The following is a 12,960-nucleotide window of genomic DNA, read 5'->3' as shown; positions in this document are numbered from 1 at the left end:
CAAGCCCCCATAGCAACTGTTGACATGGGCTCTCCTAAACCGGACAGCCACACCCCCACCCCCCGCCCAACTCCATATTAGGTAAAATATTCACCAGGTAGCAACCTTGTAGCACCCTGACCAATCACCTAATGCCATCCTGCCAGCAGGAATTTTCTTTGTCTTCAGGCTACAAAATTAGGCTACTAGCCCACAAATGGGGTCACCTCTCCCTGGTCCATCAGGAAGTCGGCCGGCTGTACTTGCAGCGCCCCTCACTAACTCTGCTCTTTGTTCTCCATAAACTCACTGTTTTCTAAAATACTTGGTGTCTGGAAATTCTTCTTCCAACCTGTGCATGGACCACAACAGGGATACCTATGTGTGCTTTATTTACCACTTTATTCCCAGAACAATGTGTGGCGAGGAGTAGTTGCTCAACAAATTGAATGAATGAATGAATGAATGAATGCATCCCAAATGTATACCCCTGCCCAGGGGCCTATGAGGGCCAACACTATCGTCATTATCATCATCATCATCATCATCTATAAGGCCTGGCATCTAGTTGGTGTTCTAACACTTAGTTGGCCAAGTGAATGATACAAAGTTTCCCAAGGCTCTCAGAGGCCCACATTTCTACCATTTTAAAATTCCCCCTGGACAGAGAGGGTATCTTGTTCACAAAATTAAAGTTGTTTTGTCAAGGTATGGCCTTGATGGGAGCAATAATATGGGAGTGTGAGGCACTTCTGTCACTCAGTCAACATTCCCCAAGCTGGGGCCTGAGCTAGTGCTGGACATACAGAGGATTAAGGCATGATCCATTCTCTAGAGGTGTTCAAAACCGGGGGTAGGGTGGGGACTTGGGGACTCAGGAGGCTGTAGTGGGGAGTGGTGGGAGCACAGGCTACGACTCCACAGGCCTGAGCCCTGGTCTGCCACTGACCACGCAGTAGCATGTCCCCGGGCCTTTGTAAAAGGAGTGCATAGGACCAGACTCATAACAGCATCTTGGGTCTCTGGTGTTAGGGGCTTCGGAAACCCAGGTTCCAGAGCCAGGGATCTCTGAGGAGCAAGGGACGTTGGAAGTTGCACAGACTGCCTCCTTGCTCCCCCAAGGGATTTAGGGCTGAGTGATCTGAATCCAGCCTCCCCTGGGGAGGTGCAGCTTAAGGCCAAGAAGGGCAAAGGCGGGGCCACCGTCAGGCGCCTAAATTATGGTAATGAGCTGGGCAGTCCTGTCACTCCAGCTCAGGGCGGAGCCAAGAGCCTGGGAGGCAGGGCGAAGGGAAGCCCAGGGCAAGAGAGCGAGAGGGACGGCGGCCTCCTACGAGTAGGTGTTACTCTGCCTTCGCGGGAGAGGCACTCGGGACCCCGGCTGTTCGCTCAGGCTTCCTAGTCTCCGCGTGCCCCTATGGGGGCCCCGGCGCCCGCGTTCTGCCTGCTAGTCGCTTGCGTCTGGCTGACCCGGGGTGAGCCGGCAGGGGAGTCCCTGCCGCTACAGTCTCTCGGTGAGACGGGTGTGGACTAGGGGACCCCAGGGGGCTGAGGGAACCTTTAGGGGGACGGGCCTGGGCAAGTTGGAGAGAGGCAGGAAAGAAAGAAGGTTTGAGGGAGGGCAGGGGGACAGCCAGGGAGTGGGTCGGGGGAGAGTGACCGCAGAAGGAAAGAAAGGTCAGCCACAACCAGGGGAATGGCTCTCAAGCTCGGCAGGGTGGAAGATACCCAAGTGGGGGGAACCAGAGAGAACTGGGGCACAGAGAGTGGGAAGGAGGAGGGAGACCCTTGCTGGAGAAGAGTCGCCAGGGAGGGGGAGAAAGGATTTGAGAAGGCTGCAGGGAGAGAGAATGGGGTGTGAGAGAGGCTTCCTAGCAGGTGGGGGGCAGGTGGTGGGAGGCATCGCTTGAGTAGAGAGTAATCCCCCTCCCCAGCCGCAGCACCCACACCCTGGGGCAATGCAGAGCTGCAGCCTGAGCCAGCCCAGGATCCCAGGTGAGTAGGCAAGAGCTTGTGGCTGCCCCACTCACTGGTTCCATCTTTATTCCTGGCGTGGGTGACCCCAGGGGTTAGCATAGAGGGTGGGATGGGCCTGGGGGTGGTGGGGAGGCATGGCCCACTCCTATCCCCTCACCCATGCCAGGCTTGTTTCTCATCTAGCCACAGCCATCAGGAGGCGATCCTTGCCATAGGGGATGCTACAACAGTGATGGGAGGCCAGGTAAGGGGAGGCCTGGGGAAGGGGGGCTTCACTTGGCAGGGGCTTATTTCTCTCTGGGTTTGAGGCTGGCAGGGAGCTCTGTAGGTTGCAGGAAGGGTGTCTTTGCAGTTATTCAGAGGGAACAAACAAGATTCCTAGAATGTGCCTGAAGTACGCAAATTTATAGGATACCTCTATTCCCACTTTCCTAATCTCTTGGAGCCCTGTAGCCAGTTTATTTATTTATTTATTTAAAAATTGTTTTTTAGGGGAGGAAGGCACAAAGGTGCTATCAGGAGACAGCTGAGCTCTTTCCTTCCCTTGGTGAAGTAGGAAGGTGAGGATTTGGGGGAGTGGAGTCTCTTTTCCCTGCCTGGTCTAAACCCTGTCAGAGGCCCTTCTTCATCCCTGAGCAGTGCCCCAGCAGTGCTGCCTTGAGAGGAGAGACAAAAACCGGGCCACCTGGTGGGGTTTGCAAGGAAAGGTTGGTTGAGAAACAGATCCCTGACTACCATCCTCTGAGTCTTGACCATTCACTGTTGCCTACCCTCCCCAGCTCCTCCAGCTCCTCCGTGCGTTAGGGAGAGGTGGTGCTTTGTTTTCTCTCTTTGCCAAACTTCTTCGGTCTCTGGATCAGGTGACTCAGTTTCTCTTTCTAATCCTGGCCTGCATTTGTCTCCTTTCTACAACCACGGACACGTTACAAATTCAGCCCACCCGAAGCCAGGTCCCCCAGAGAATCTCGAGCCTCAATTTCACGCACCCTGGCCCTGGGGATCAGCTGTGGGGAGCTCCTTGTGCCAGTAGGATGGGAGCATCATTTATAATAGAAAACAGTGTGTCCCAGATACCTGCCCTTTGGAAATAGATATGAAGACCCCAAGGTAGGAGGGGGCATACTTCTTTTCTTTTCTTTTTTTTTTTTAATTGAAGTATAGTTGATTTACAATGTTGTGTTAATTTCTTCTGTACAGCAAAGAGACTCAGTTATGCATATATATACATTCTTTTTTATATTCTTTTCCATTATGGTTTATCTCAAGATATTGAATATAGTTCCCTGTCCTATACAGTAGGACCTTGTTCTCTATTCTGTATCTAATAGTTTGCATCTACTAAGGGCATGCTTATTTTCTGATGTCTGGATTATATGGGTTTTTTTTTTCTCTTTTGCCCATTTCCTCAGGCCCCAAGTTTTAGAATCACAGTCAGGTACAGTTTGAATTGAAAGATAATGTCGTCACTCTTTTTATTTATTTTTATTTTATTTAAAAAAATTTTTTATCATTCTTTTTATAGATGGGGAAATCGAGGTAGGTGAATGATTTGCCGGGGCCCTCAGGGCACAGCAGAGCAAGGTCTCCGGATGGAGCCAGCTTGTTCCCCCGTATCATGAATGCCCCTCCGGACCCCAGGAATCCCTGTATTTTAGTGGGGGTAATGATCCTTCCCCAAGCATCTCATTCCCCTAGTGGGCTTCTTTCCTTGCTGGATTCCAGGGTAGGCCTCCCCTTCTTTTCCTTGGGGAAGCATCTAGACCAACCTACTGGCAACCCCAGTAGGTTTCTCACGTTACTCCTTAGAGCAAACAAGGGGTTAGAATGGCCCTCCTTTGAGGCTGCTGGAGTTGGGGGAGGGTGGGGAGGAATGAGGCAAATAGTTAGAAGGTGAACCTGGGGATCCTTTGAGGGCTTCTGCCTGGAGTGCCCTCTTCAGTGAGGGAGGGGGGTCTCAGACCCGTAGACCACCACCCTTCATTTCAGTGCTACCTCACTCTATAGAGCTCAGCCATTCTCCGGAGAATTGATGGTGTAGACCAGGAGTCCATGAACTTGGATGGGGGAAAAATGCATTTGTTCCTCAATGGAACTGAAATTTAGCCTTCCCTTTAATTATTACTAGAGGCTACAGACCACAGAATAATAGCAGTGTCTGTGACTGTCACCAGTAGAAATCACAGATATTTTCCTATCACCTTGCAATCATTGTTGCTATCTCCAGATCTCATTTATGCTCACTGCCCCCAGATTCTGGCAGTGATACGGCCTGCTGCTTGGTCTTGTGATTTAACGTATTAATAAAGAAGCACAAATATTACTGTCACCCAGTTATAAAATATTTGATAACTGCATTGCAATATGCTTGATTTCCTTTGTAATCTTATGTTTTATATTATGTATTTAGAAACATTTATTCCAAGAAGGGGCCCGTAAGCATCACTAGATTGACAGAGGGGTTCATTGCATAAAAATGATTAAGAACTCCTGATCTATACTGAAGATGAATCATTTGGACAGGATTTAAAATTCTTCTCCAGAAAATGGCCTCGACTTTTTGCAGCACAGGCTGTCTTACCCTCACAAGGCCGATCACAGGGGCCACATCTGGGGGAGAGGGGGGCGAGGAGGGGAGAGGCACAAGGACCAAGTTGAATTAAGCTCTTCGGGCCTGGGGGTTGTTGGTGATGAGCCTTTCCCCGGCTGCTCTCTTCCATTGCCAGTGGTCTTTGAGGCCCCGTGAGACCGATTACTACCAGGGTGGGAAGCCTGACTCCTGGGGCTCAGCCTGGATCTACAGGGTAAGGAGAGCTGGGAGGACCCAGGAACCAGGGAGTGAGAACACTGATACCTGGTCGAGGAGGGCCAGTGACCTCCGAGGGGGTCAGCAGGACAGTGAAGGGGGAGGGGGTGGGTGCCTGCAGGAGGTGCAAAGAGCTGGGGTTGGGCTCCAGGGATCAGGTGCTCTGCATACTTCCTGTGTTCCAAGTCCTTTGCTAGAGGCTGGGGATTCAGCCTGGGGACGCAGAGGTGCCAGTGAGGGAGAAAACATGTGAGACAAACACCCTCAGTGTGGTTTGTGCCTCGTTGGCCCTGTGAGAAAGAACACGTGCTCCCGTTCACCATCCCTGGGCCAGACCGGGCACCCGGTCCGGGAAGTTGTACAAATGCGGGGGCTGAGGTCCTGAGAGGGAGGAGCCTGCTGTGCCCAGGGTCCCAGTCCCAGGTGACGTCAGACACCTCAGGCTGGAGTCCTGAGAGGGCGGCTAGCCCTGTGGTGACGGAACATGCATGATGTTCGGGCAGTCCTGATTTCAGATGCTTTGTATCTCAAGAGACCGTGCATTGGGGTTTCTGGTCTGGAAAATAGGGTCTCACAGGGCTTTGCCTGTGTCCTCGGATGTGTGGTATTGGGGAGAGTCCTGGCTCAGAGCTGAGTTCTGAGGACAACCGGTGGTGATGTGCGAGGCACTGTGTTTGCTGTTAGAAGGGTCCAAAAGGTTGGGTGGGGGGTCGGGGGGATGTCCCCCTGCCCTGGGGTGAGGGGCTGCCTTTGTTTCTTAGCTCTGCCCCATGTGGTTTCTGTGGTGAGGAGGTGTCGTGTTTGTTCTCCAGACAAGGGGGTTTTGTTCCGGGCTGTGGAGGACACAGAGGTTTACTAGGGAGGGAAGGAGCTGGGGAGGCGGCGGGCGGGCGGTGGAGGGGACGACACCCTGGAGCCTGGAGGGCAGCGGGTGTGTTCAGGCTACAGGCCTCCCCAGCCTGCCACCACGACGCCACTTGGGAGGGTGTAAACCAGGCCTCACTCCTCCGGACCTAAGACAGGCCTGAAAATCCTGCCTTGCAGACCTCTCAGAGGGGGGTCTGGGGAAGTGGGGTGACTGAGGCACCAAGTGGCAAAGGGCCTGCCTCCCTCCCGCTGAGGGGCAGGAAGGGCTGTGACCGCCGGGAAGGCTGCTGCTCCCTGAGGTTAGCCCTTGATTGCGTTCTCTTCCTTCTCCTGTCTTTAAAAGGAGGCTGAAGCCCTGGACTCCTTGGCCATGTCTTCCTGGGAAAGGCGACTCCATCGGGCCAAATGTGCACCATCTTGTAAGTGCCCCCTCCCTGTGGCCCGTGGGAGGCCCTGGCCTGCAGAAAGCCCTGTGAGCGCAGGCCCAGGCTTCTCTCGGGGCCTCCTGGGACCTCTTTTCCCTGCATGGGGTTTCTTTCCACCGTCCCCAGCCCCAGCCTCCAGCTCTACTCTGCTTTCTCCTTCCTGGCTGAGGAAGTACCCTGTTCTGATGACCATGGCTCTGCGGCTGTCTGCCTCACACTATCTGACTCCAGAGAGACTGAGCTTCTTGTTTAGTGGTTGTTTTTCCCTCTCTACGTCACCCTGTGTCTGTAGCCTCTTTCTACTTTCTGTGGCCTCTCCCCTTGCCCTGTCCTATGTCCATGGCCTCTCCCTTCGCCTGTCCCGTGTCCATGGCCTCTCTCGTCATCTGGCCTCTGTCTGTGGCCCCTCTTCTCACATTATGGCTCCTTCCCTCACCACACTCTGCTCTGCTTTGTCCTGTCATCCTCTGTGGCCTTCCTTTCTACTATATTACAAATGTGAGGCCCCTCCCCTTCCCTTGGTTTATGCCCTGGACTCTTTCCCTGAGCTAATGGAACAGCGAGGAAGAGCAGTACATGAAGATCTCTGGGCAGTCTCCCTGCTCACCCCATATGCTCCATGTTCGCAGTTCCGCCTGCCTTGCCTGGTGGCCAAGAACTTTTAGCTTAGGAAGCTGAAGGCCTAGGTGGGGCTGGCCTGGGGACCACTTGGCACATACGGAAGGCAGGTACTCTGAGACCCCACCCCACAGCCGGCTAGGGATGGGGCGGGGCAGCAGTCTGAGGTGCCCTACTCCTGCCCCCATTAAAGCTAGCTACTGAGGAAAGCTAGGGCTACCTGTGATGGGGATCTGAGTTCCATGTAGCTCTGGGAGGGCTGGGGCCTGGGGTCCCAGCCTGAGGGAGGTGCTGCCTCGATGGGTTCTGCCAATCTTGGCTTGACGGGGCGGTGCCTTCTGTCTCCCTTGCAGACTTGTTCTCCTGCTTCAACGGGGGTGAGTGTGTGCACCCGGCCTTCTGCGACTGCAGACGCTTCAATGCCACTGGGCCGCGCTGCCAGATGGGTGGGTCTGGGCTCCATCCCACCTCCGAGAGGGGCCATGGGTACAGGGAAATCTGCGGGCCTGAGACGTGGGGCTCTGGGCTAGAGGGGAGTGGGAGTGGCCCTGCCAGGGCTGGAACCCACCAGCCTCTGGCTCGGAGCCGACTGCTGCTGCACAGACAGCTTCTTTTTTCTCTGGCTCAGTGTACAATGTTGGCCCTGAGCGGGACAGCATCTGCCGGGCGTGGGGACAGCATCACGTGGAGACATTTGATGGCCTCTACTACTACCTGTCTGGGAAGGGCAGCTACACCCTGGTGGGGCGCCATGAACCCGAGGGGCAGACCTTCTCAGTCCAGGTGAGGCGTTCCCTGCCCTGCCTGTCTAGGAAGGTTCCACTAGACCCTGAAGGCTGGGCTGGCTTGGGATCTACTTGTCATGGTTAGAGAGGCTGACACCTTCCTTTCCTCTCCCAGCTCCCGCCCAGGGCGTCTGCACCTGGAGGGAGCTGAGGGCTCCACGGTTCTCACTCACCCACCCATTCCTGGTTGCCCCTGGCCATTCATTCACTTAGTCTCTCACTCACCAAGTATTCATTAAGTGCGTAATTATACTCTTTTCCTGGCACAAGGCCTGGTGCTGGCTCTGTGAACAAAGACACAGATGTGGTCTCTGTCCTCATGGAACTTATAGTCTAATGGGGAAAACAGACATCAAGTCAAATGAATCATTTCAAGTGCAACTGAGTGCAATAGAGAAGTTCCAAATGCTAGAAGAGCATGTGATGGAAACCTAACCTTGCTTACTGGGAAGGATGGTGATCAGGGAGGGCTTCCTGGAGGAAGTGATATTTAAGTTGGGATTTGAAGAATGAATTAGAGCTAGCCAAGTGAAGGGGTTGGTCGGGGCGTGGATGTGAGAACATTCTAGGCCAAGGGGACATTGGGTGCTACGGACCTTAGATAAGAAAGAGCATGGTGCCACAGAGGAAGTGGTAGAGGTCCTGGATGACTCACTTTAGGGTGATCTCCTCTAAGAAGCCTTTCTGCATGCTCTGACCTCCTGAGTGGGCTCAGGGACTCCTTTCTGTGGAACCAAAGTTCCGCATCATTACCCTGTCATTGTGTTTCTCTTACAAAGATCTGTTTCTGGTCCTACTCTCCAGATGTAAGCTTTCTAGGCAAGGAATATGTCTTTTCAACTGCTGTTCCCAGTACCTGGATTAATGCTCAGTAAAAGTTTGTCTTGTATATGAACATGTGTGAGACTCACTGTCGGGCAGACCTGGTTTTCACGTTTACCCTGTGTGTCGAGTGGGCAGTCGCCTTCAGGCACAGCTCTCTACCTGGAGAAGAGTTTACTTGGGGAGCCAGCTCTGCTGGAGGGCACCTTGGCCAGTGCGGAGTTAAGGCCAAGGGGTTGGGAGATAGGGGAGATCCCGGTGCTCAGTGTCACCCCTCTGCCAGCTGGGTGTGCCCCTTCTGTCTCAGGCATAGACCTGCCAAGAGGCTGCCTGGGAGCTATGCCCTGGATGCACTGGGAACCCTGACCAATTCTCCCCGCTTTGCCTCGGGGTATCATGGGTATCACACATCATGACTGTGTCATTTCATGATGGATATGTCACAATTACTTAGACCAATGGGATGCCACACATTCAAGGGTTATGAAATGAACTTAATGAGTCATAACCAGCATAAAAAGAAAAAAGAAAGAAAGAAAAAAGAGACTATAAATAGAAAATATTGCAGGGATGCATTACACATTAATAGTGGTAATATTATTTTGTAAAACTTTTGTTTTATTTATATGTGTATATATTTCTCACTATGGGTCATGGTCACAAAAGTTTGAAAAATATTTAGACTATGGAATGGCTTTCACAGGTCCCACTTTTAGTTGAAATGGCTCCAGGCTGCTTAACCACATTTAATGATAATCTAGTGGAAGGTTTGTTTGTTTGTTTGTTTGTTTATTTATTTATGGCTGCATTGGGTCTTCGTTGCTGTGCGTGGGCTTTCTCTACTTGCAGCGAGCAGGGGGCTGCTCTTTGTTGCGGTGCGTGAGCTTCTCATTGCGGTGGCTTCTCTTGTTACGGAGCACAGGCTCTAGGCGCGCGGGCTTCAGTAGTTGTGGCACGCGGGCTCAGTAGTTGTGGCTTGCGAGCTCTAGAGCACAGGCTCAGTAGTTGCGGTGCACGGACTTAGTGCTCTGTGGCATGTGGGATCTTCCTGGACTAGGGCTCGAACCCTTGTCCCCTGCATTGACAGGCAGATTCCGAACCAGTGCGCCACCAGGGAAGCCCCTAGTGGAAGGTTTGCTCACTCATGGGATGGATTTCCACATTTGGCAGATTGACATTTTCAGAATTTTCCCTAAACTCTGGGAGCCCCACCCCTCCCCTCCTTGGGTCCTATGGCCTTGGATGTATAGGTTCTGTCTGAGCAGGGGCCAGAGGAGACATGTATGTGACAGGCAGCACAGGAGTGACATGTCTGCCTGTGTGTGCAGGGGAGGGCTAGACTGTATCTGCCAGGGTTGTGGTAGGAGTGTGTGTTTATAGTGTGTGCTTTGAGAGTGCCCTGTGATATACATATGAGATGTGTGTGTGTGTGGTTTGTATGAGTGTGAGATGGTGTGTGTAACTGGGCTTTCAATCCAATGGGATAACCTGGGATGGATAAACAGAAAAGTCTGGAAATAGGAAGACAGCACACTTGGATTAGAATCCTGGCTGTGTGTGTCACTTCACCTCTCTGAGCACCAGTTGCCTCCTCTCTGAAATGCAGGTAATGAGAGCTCTGACCTTCCTGTGGTATTGTGGGGACTGGGAGAGATCACAGAGGAAACGCGCTTGGCATGCAGCAGGCAGGCTGTTGGCATTAGTGGAAGCTCAACAGGGTGCCCCTGGGCCCACAACCGAAGCTCGGGGCCAGGTGTGTGGCAGGAACCTGCACACTGGCCTCCGAACTGCCCCTTCTTCCCCACCAGGTGCACAACGACCCGCAGTGTGGCTCTTCCCCCTACACCTGCTCCAGGTCTGTCAGCCTCTTCTTAGCGGGTGAGCAGGAGATCCATCTGGCCAAGGAGGTCACCCATGGAGGCATAAGGTAACTGTAACATCTACTGCCCTGAGCTCCCCTACTCCCTGGCATGGGTGGTGGTGGATGGGTAAGCATCTTCCCTTCTCAAGCCTCAAGGAAATTGTTTTCAGGGGGCAAACAGCAGCACACCAGGGCAGAAGCATACTGGCAGGCCAGCTGGGTTGCTAGTCAGCTGGGTTTGCAGAAAGAGTCCCTCACAATTTTCTGGAACTGTCAGGATTTCTAGACAGTGGGTTTTCAGGCAAATAGCAGAGTTTCCCAGATAGCTGAGAATTTACCACTATAAGCATGCTTAAGTTTTTTTTCTTTCACAAGTTGAAGGAAATCTTCCTGAATGTATCATACACAGTTGAAGCATCCTCAGAGCAGATTCTGAGCACACTTTCACCCTTTTGTGATGGCCTGGGCTCATTTTGAATGTTACTTACCTTGTTGGGGCGTCAGGGATGCCTGAGGGACCACTCGCGGGGTGAAGTCCCAGCTTCCTACACCAAAAGGCCCCAGACTGTGGTCCTTCCTGAAATCTTTCTTTCATTTCTTCTTCACTGGCCTTTCCTTCCCTTGCTGTCCACTGCCACTTCATGTTGTTGTCAGGGGGACCTTCCTGCACTGACCCTTCTCCCCTCTTTTATTTCCTGCTTCAGACCTGGAAACTGGGTAACCAAGCTTTCTGGGGCTGAGTGTAGAACTGAAGGCCCAGGGGTTTCTCCTATGAAAGAAGCATTGGTAGATGGATCTTTTGGTACCAGCTTTGGCTGGTTAGACACTTCATTTGTCTTCCTCCTAATTTTCAGCTGGGTGAAAGTTGCCAAATTCCAGATTGGCTAGGCAAGCCTGTGCCGGTAAAATGGGGAGGTGTCAAGATTGCTGTAGCCCTGCATCTTTTCTTTCATTCCCTGTTTGTCTTCTCTCTTGGCTTTTTCTTTTTCTCTTCCTACACCCTTCTTGCTCCCCACCAAAAATATAAGCAAAATAGATGTCTGTTTATACCATCTCTCCTGTCTAGGAGAAAGAAACTGGCAAATTCAGTCACTCTAAGATTTATCCCTGCCAGGGAAATTGCAATTTTATTTTTTATTTATTATTATTTTTTGCTTTACTAACTGCACTTTGTTTACTGAAGCACTGTCAATAAAAGATACATCAGAGCTTCCCTGGTGGCGCAGTGGTTGAGAATCTGCCTGCTAATGCAGGGGACACGGGTTCGAGCCCTGGTCTGGGAAGATCCCACATGCCGCAGAGCAACTGGGCCCGTGAGCCACAACTGCTGAGCCTGCGCGTCTGGAGCCTGTGCTCCGCAACAAGAGAGGCCGCGATAGTGAGAGGCCTGCGCACCGCGATGAAGAGCGGCCCCCGCTCGCTGCAACTAGAGAAAGCCCTCGCACAGAAACGAAGACCCAACACAGCCAAAAATAAATAAATAAATAAATAAATAAATAAATAAATAAATAAAAATTAAAAAAAAAAAAGATACATCAATAATTTTGGTATAAAAAGCCACCACTATTAGTGCTCAAAATCCCATGATTGCCCTCACTGTGATTCCAGATAGCAAGGGAAATTGCAATTTTATTTTATTAAAAAAAAAAAAGTTTATTTATTTTGGCTGCACTGGATCTTAGTTGCGGCATGCAGGATCTTCGTTGCAGCATGTTTTAGTTGCAGCATGCAGGATCTTTAGTTGCGGCACGTGGGCTCTTAGTTGTGGCATGCGAACTCTTAGTTGTGGCATGCATGTGGGATCTAGTTCCCTGACCAGGGATCGAACCTGGGCCCCCTGCATGGGGAGCATGGAGTCTTACACACTGGACCACCAGGGAAGTCCCAGAAAGTTGCAATTTTAAAAAGCAACTTTAAAACTCTGAAAACAAAAGAACCCCTTTCTGATTGTGGACTTCCAGGCACCCAAGAAGTCAGGGGCAGGGAAAATAAGGACCACACACCCTGTGGTACCAGTGGCCGTGGGGTGAGGCAGATCCTGTGTACGTGGTGGGTCCTTCAGGTAGGGGATGGTGGGTCCTTTGGTGAAGGGACTGGGCTAGTGGAGGTGGTGTGGATGCCCTGAAGCTCTGGGCTGTGCCCTGCAGGGTCCAGCTGCCACATGTGATGGGGAGCATGCGCCTGCAGCGGCTTGCTGGCTATGTCCTCGTGCGGCATCAGTCGGCCTTCACGCTGGCCTGGGATGGCACCTCGGCTGTCTACATTAAAATGAGCCCAGAGTTCCTGGGCTGGACCCATGGGCTGTGTGGGAACAACAACGCCGACCCCCAGGACGACCTGGTGACCAGCTATGGTGAGGTGCAGGGCAGGTGGCCTCCAAGGGATTTTGGTGGGGATGGGGGATAGGTCAGGCTGGAAGGGGTGGAAAGGGACTTGAGACAGAACCCTGGGGTCATGGCACTAAAGACCCAGTGGGAGGCCAGGGGCCCCTTGCCAAGTGTGTGGCCTCAGGCATCTTTTAACCTCTCTGGACCTCAGTTTCCTCATCTGTAAAACAGCCATGATGAGAATGTCTACTAGGGTTGTGTGAAATCTAATGGGCACTTTGCTAGGTGGCACTGACCCTGCAAGGTGAGTGGGAGATGGAGGGGGCTGGGGTGGCAGCAGGGCACAGAGGGCTAGAGGGAGCCCGGAAGAGAAAGGCTCCAGCAGGAGTGGCACGAAGTTAAAGTGAAGGGTTCAGGCCACATCACGGTGACTCTGGCCAGAAGGGAAGTGACACCTTTGAGCAGCCACAACACACTGAACACTTTACCCACATGG

General features: G+C 52.3%; 1 protein-coding gene across 1 annotated transcript in view; it reads left to right on the top strand.

Moving 5' to 3' along the window:
• Window positions 1-1,618: 1,618 nt before the first annotated feature.
• The window catches only part of OTOG (otogelin), a 90,804-nt gene continuing 79,462 nt past the window's right edge, over window positions 1,619-12,960 (top strand). Inside the window, exons 1-6 of the mRNA XM_082341337.1 lie at window positions 1,619-2,200; window positions 5,970-6,045; window positions 7,023-7,115; window positions 7,298-7,452; window positions 10,085-10,203; window positions 12,285-12,490. Of these exons, the coding sequence (XP_082197463.1) occupies window positions 2,066-2,200; window positions 5,970-6,045; window positions 7,023-7,115; window positions 7,298-7,452; window positions 10,085-10,203; window positions 12,285-12,490 (784 nt within the window). The 5' untranslated portion in view covers window positions 1,619-2,065. The remainder of the gene's footprint in view (window positions 2,201-5,969; window positions 6,046-7,022; window positions 7,116-7,297; window positions 7,453-10,084; window positions 10,204-12,284; window positions 12,491-12,960) is intronic.

Source organism: Balaenoptera borealis, assembly GCF_965194805.1.
Source record: "Balaenoptera borealis genome assembly, chromosome: 11".
Taxonomy (NCBI): domain Eukaryota; kingdom Metazoa; phylum Chordata; class Mammalia; order Artiodactyla; family Balaenopteridae; genus Balaenoptera; species Balaenoptera borealis.
The sequence above is the reverse complement of the archived record's forward strand: the minus strand, read 5'-3'. Positions and strand labels throughout refer to the sequence as shown.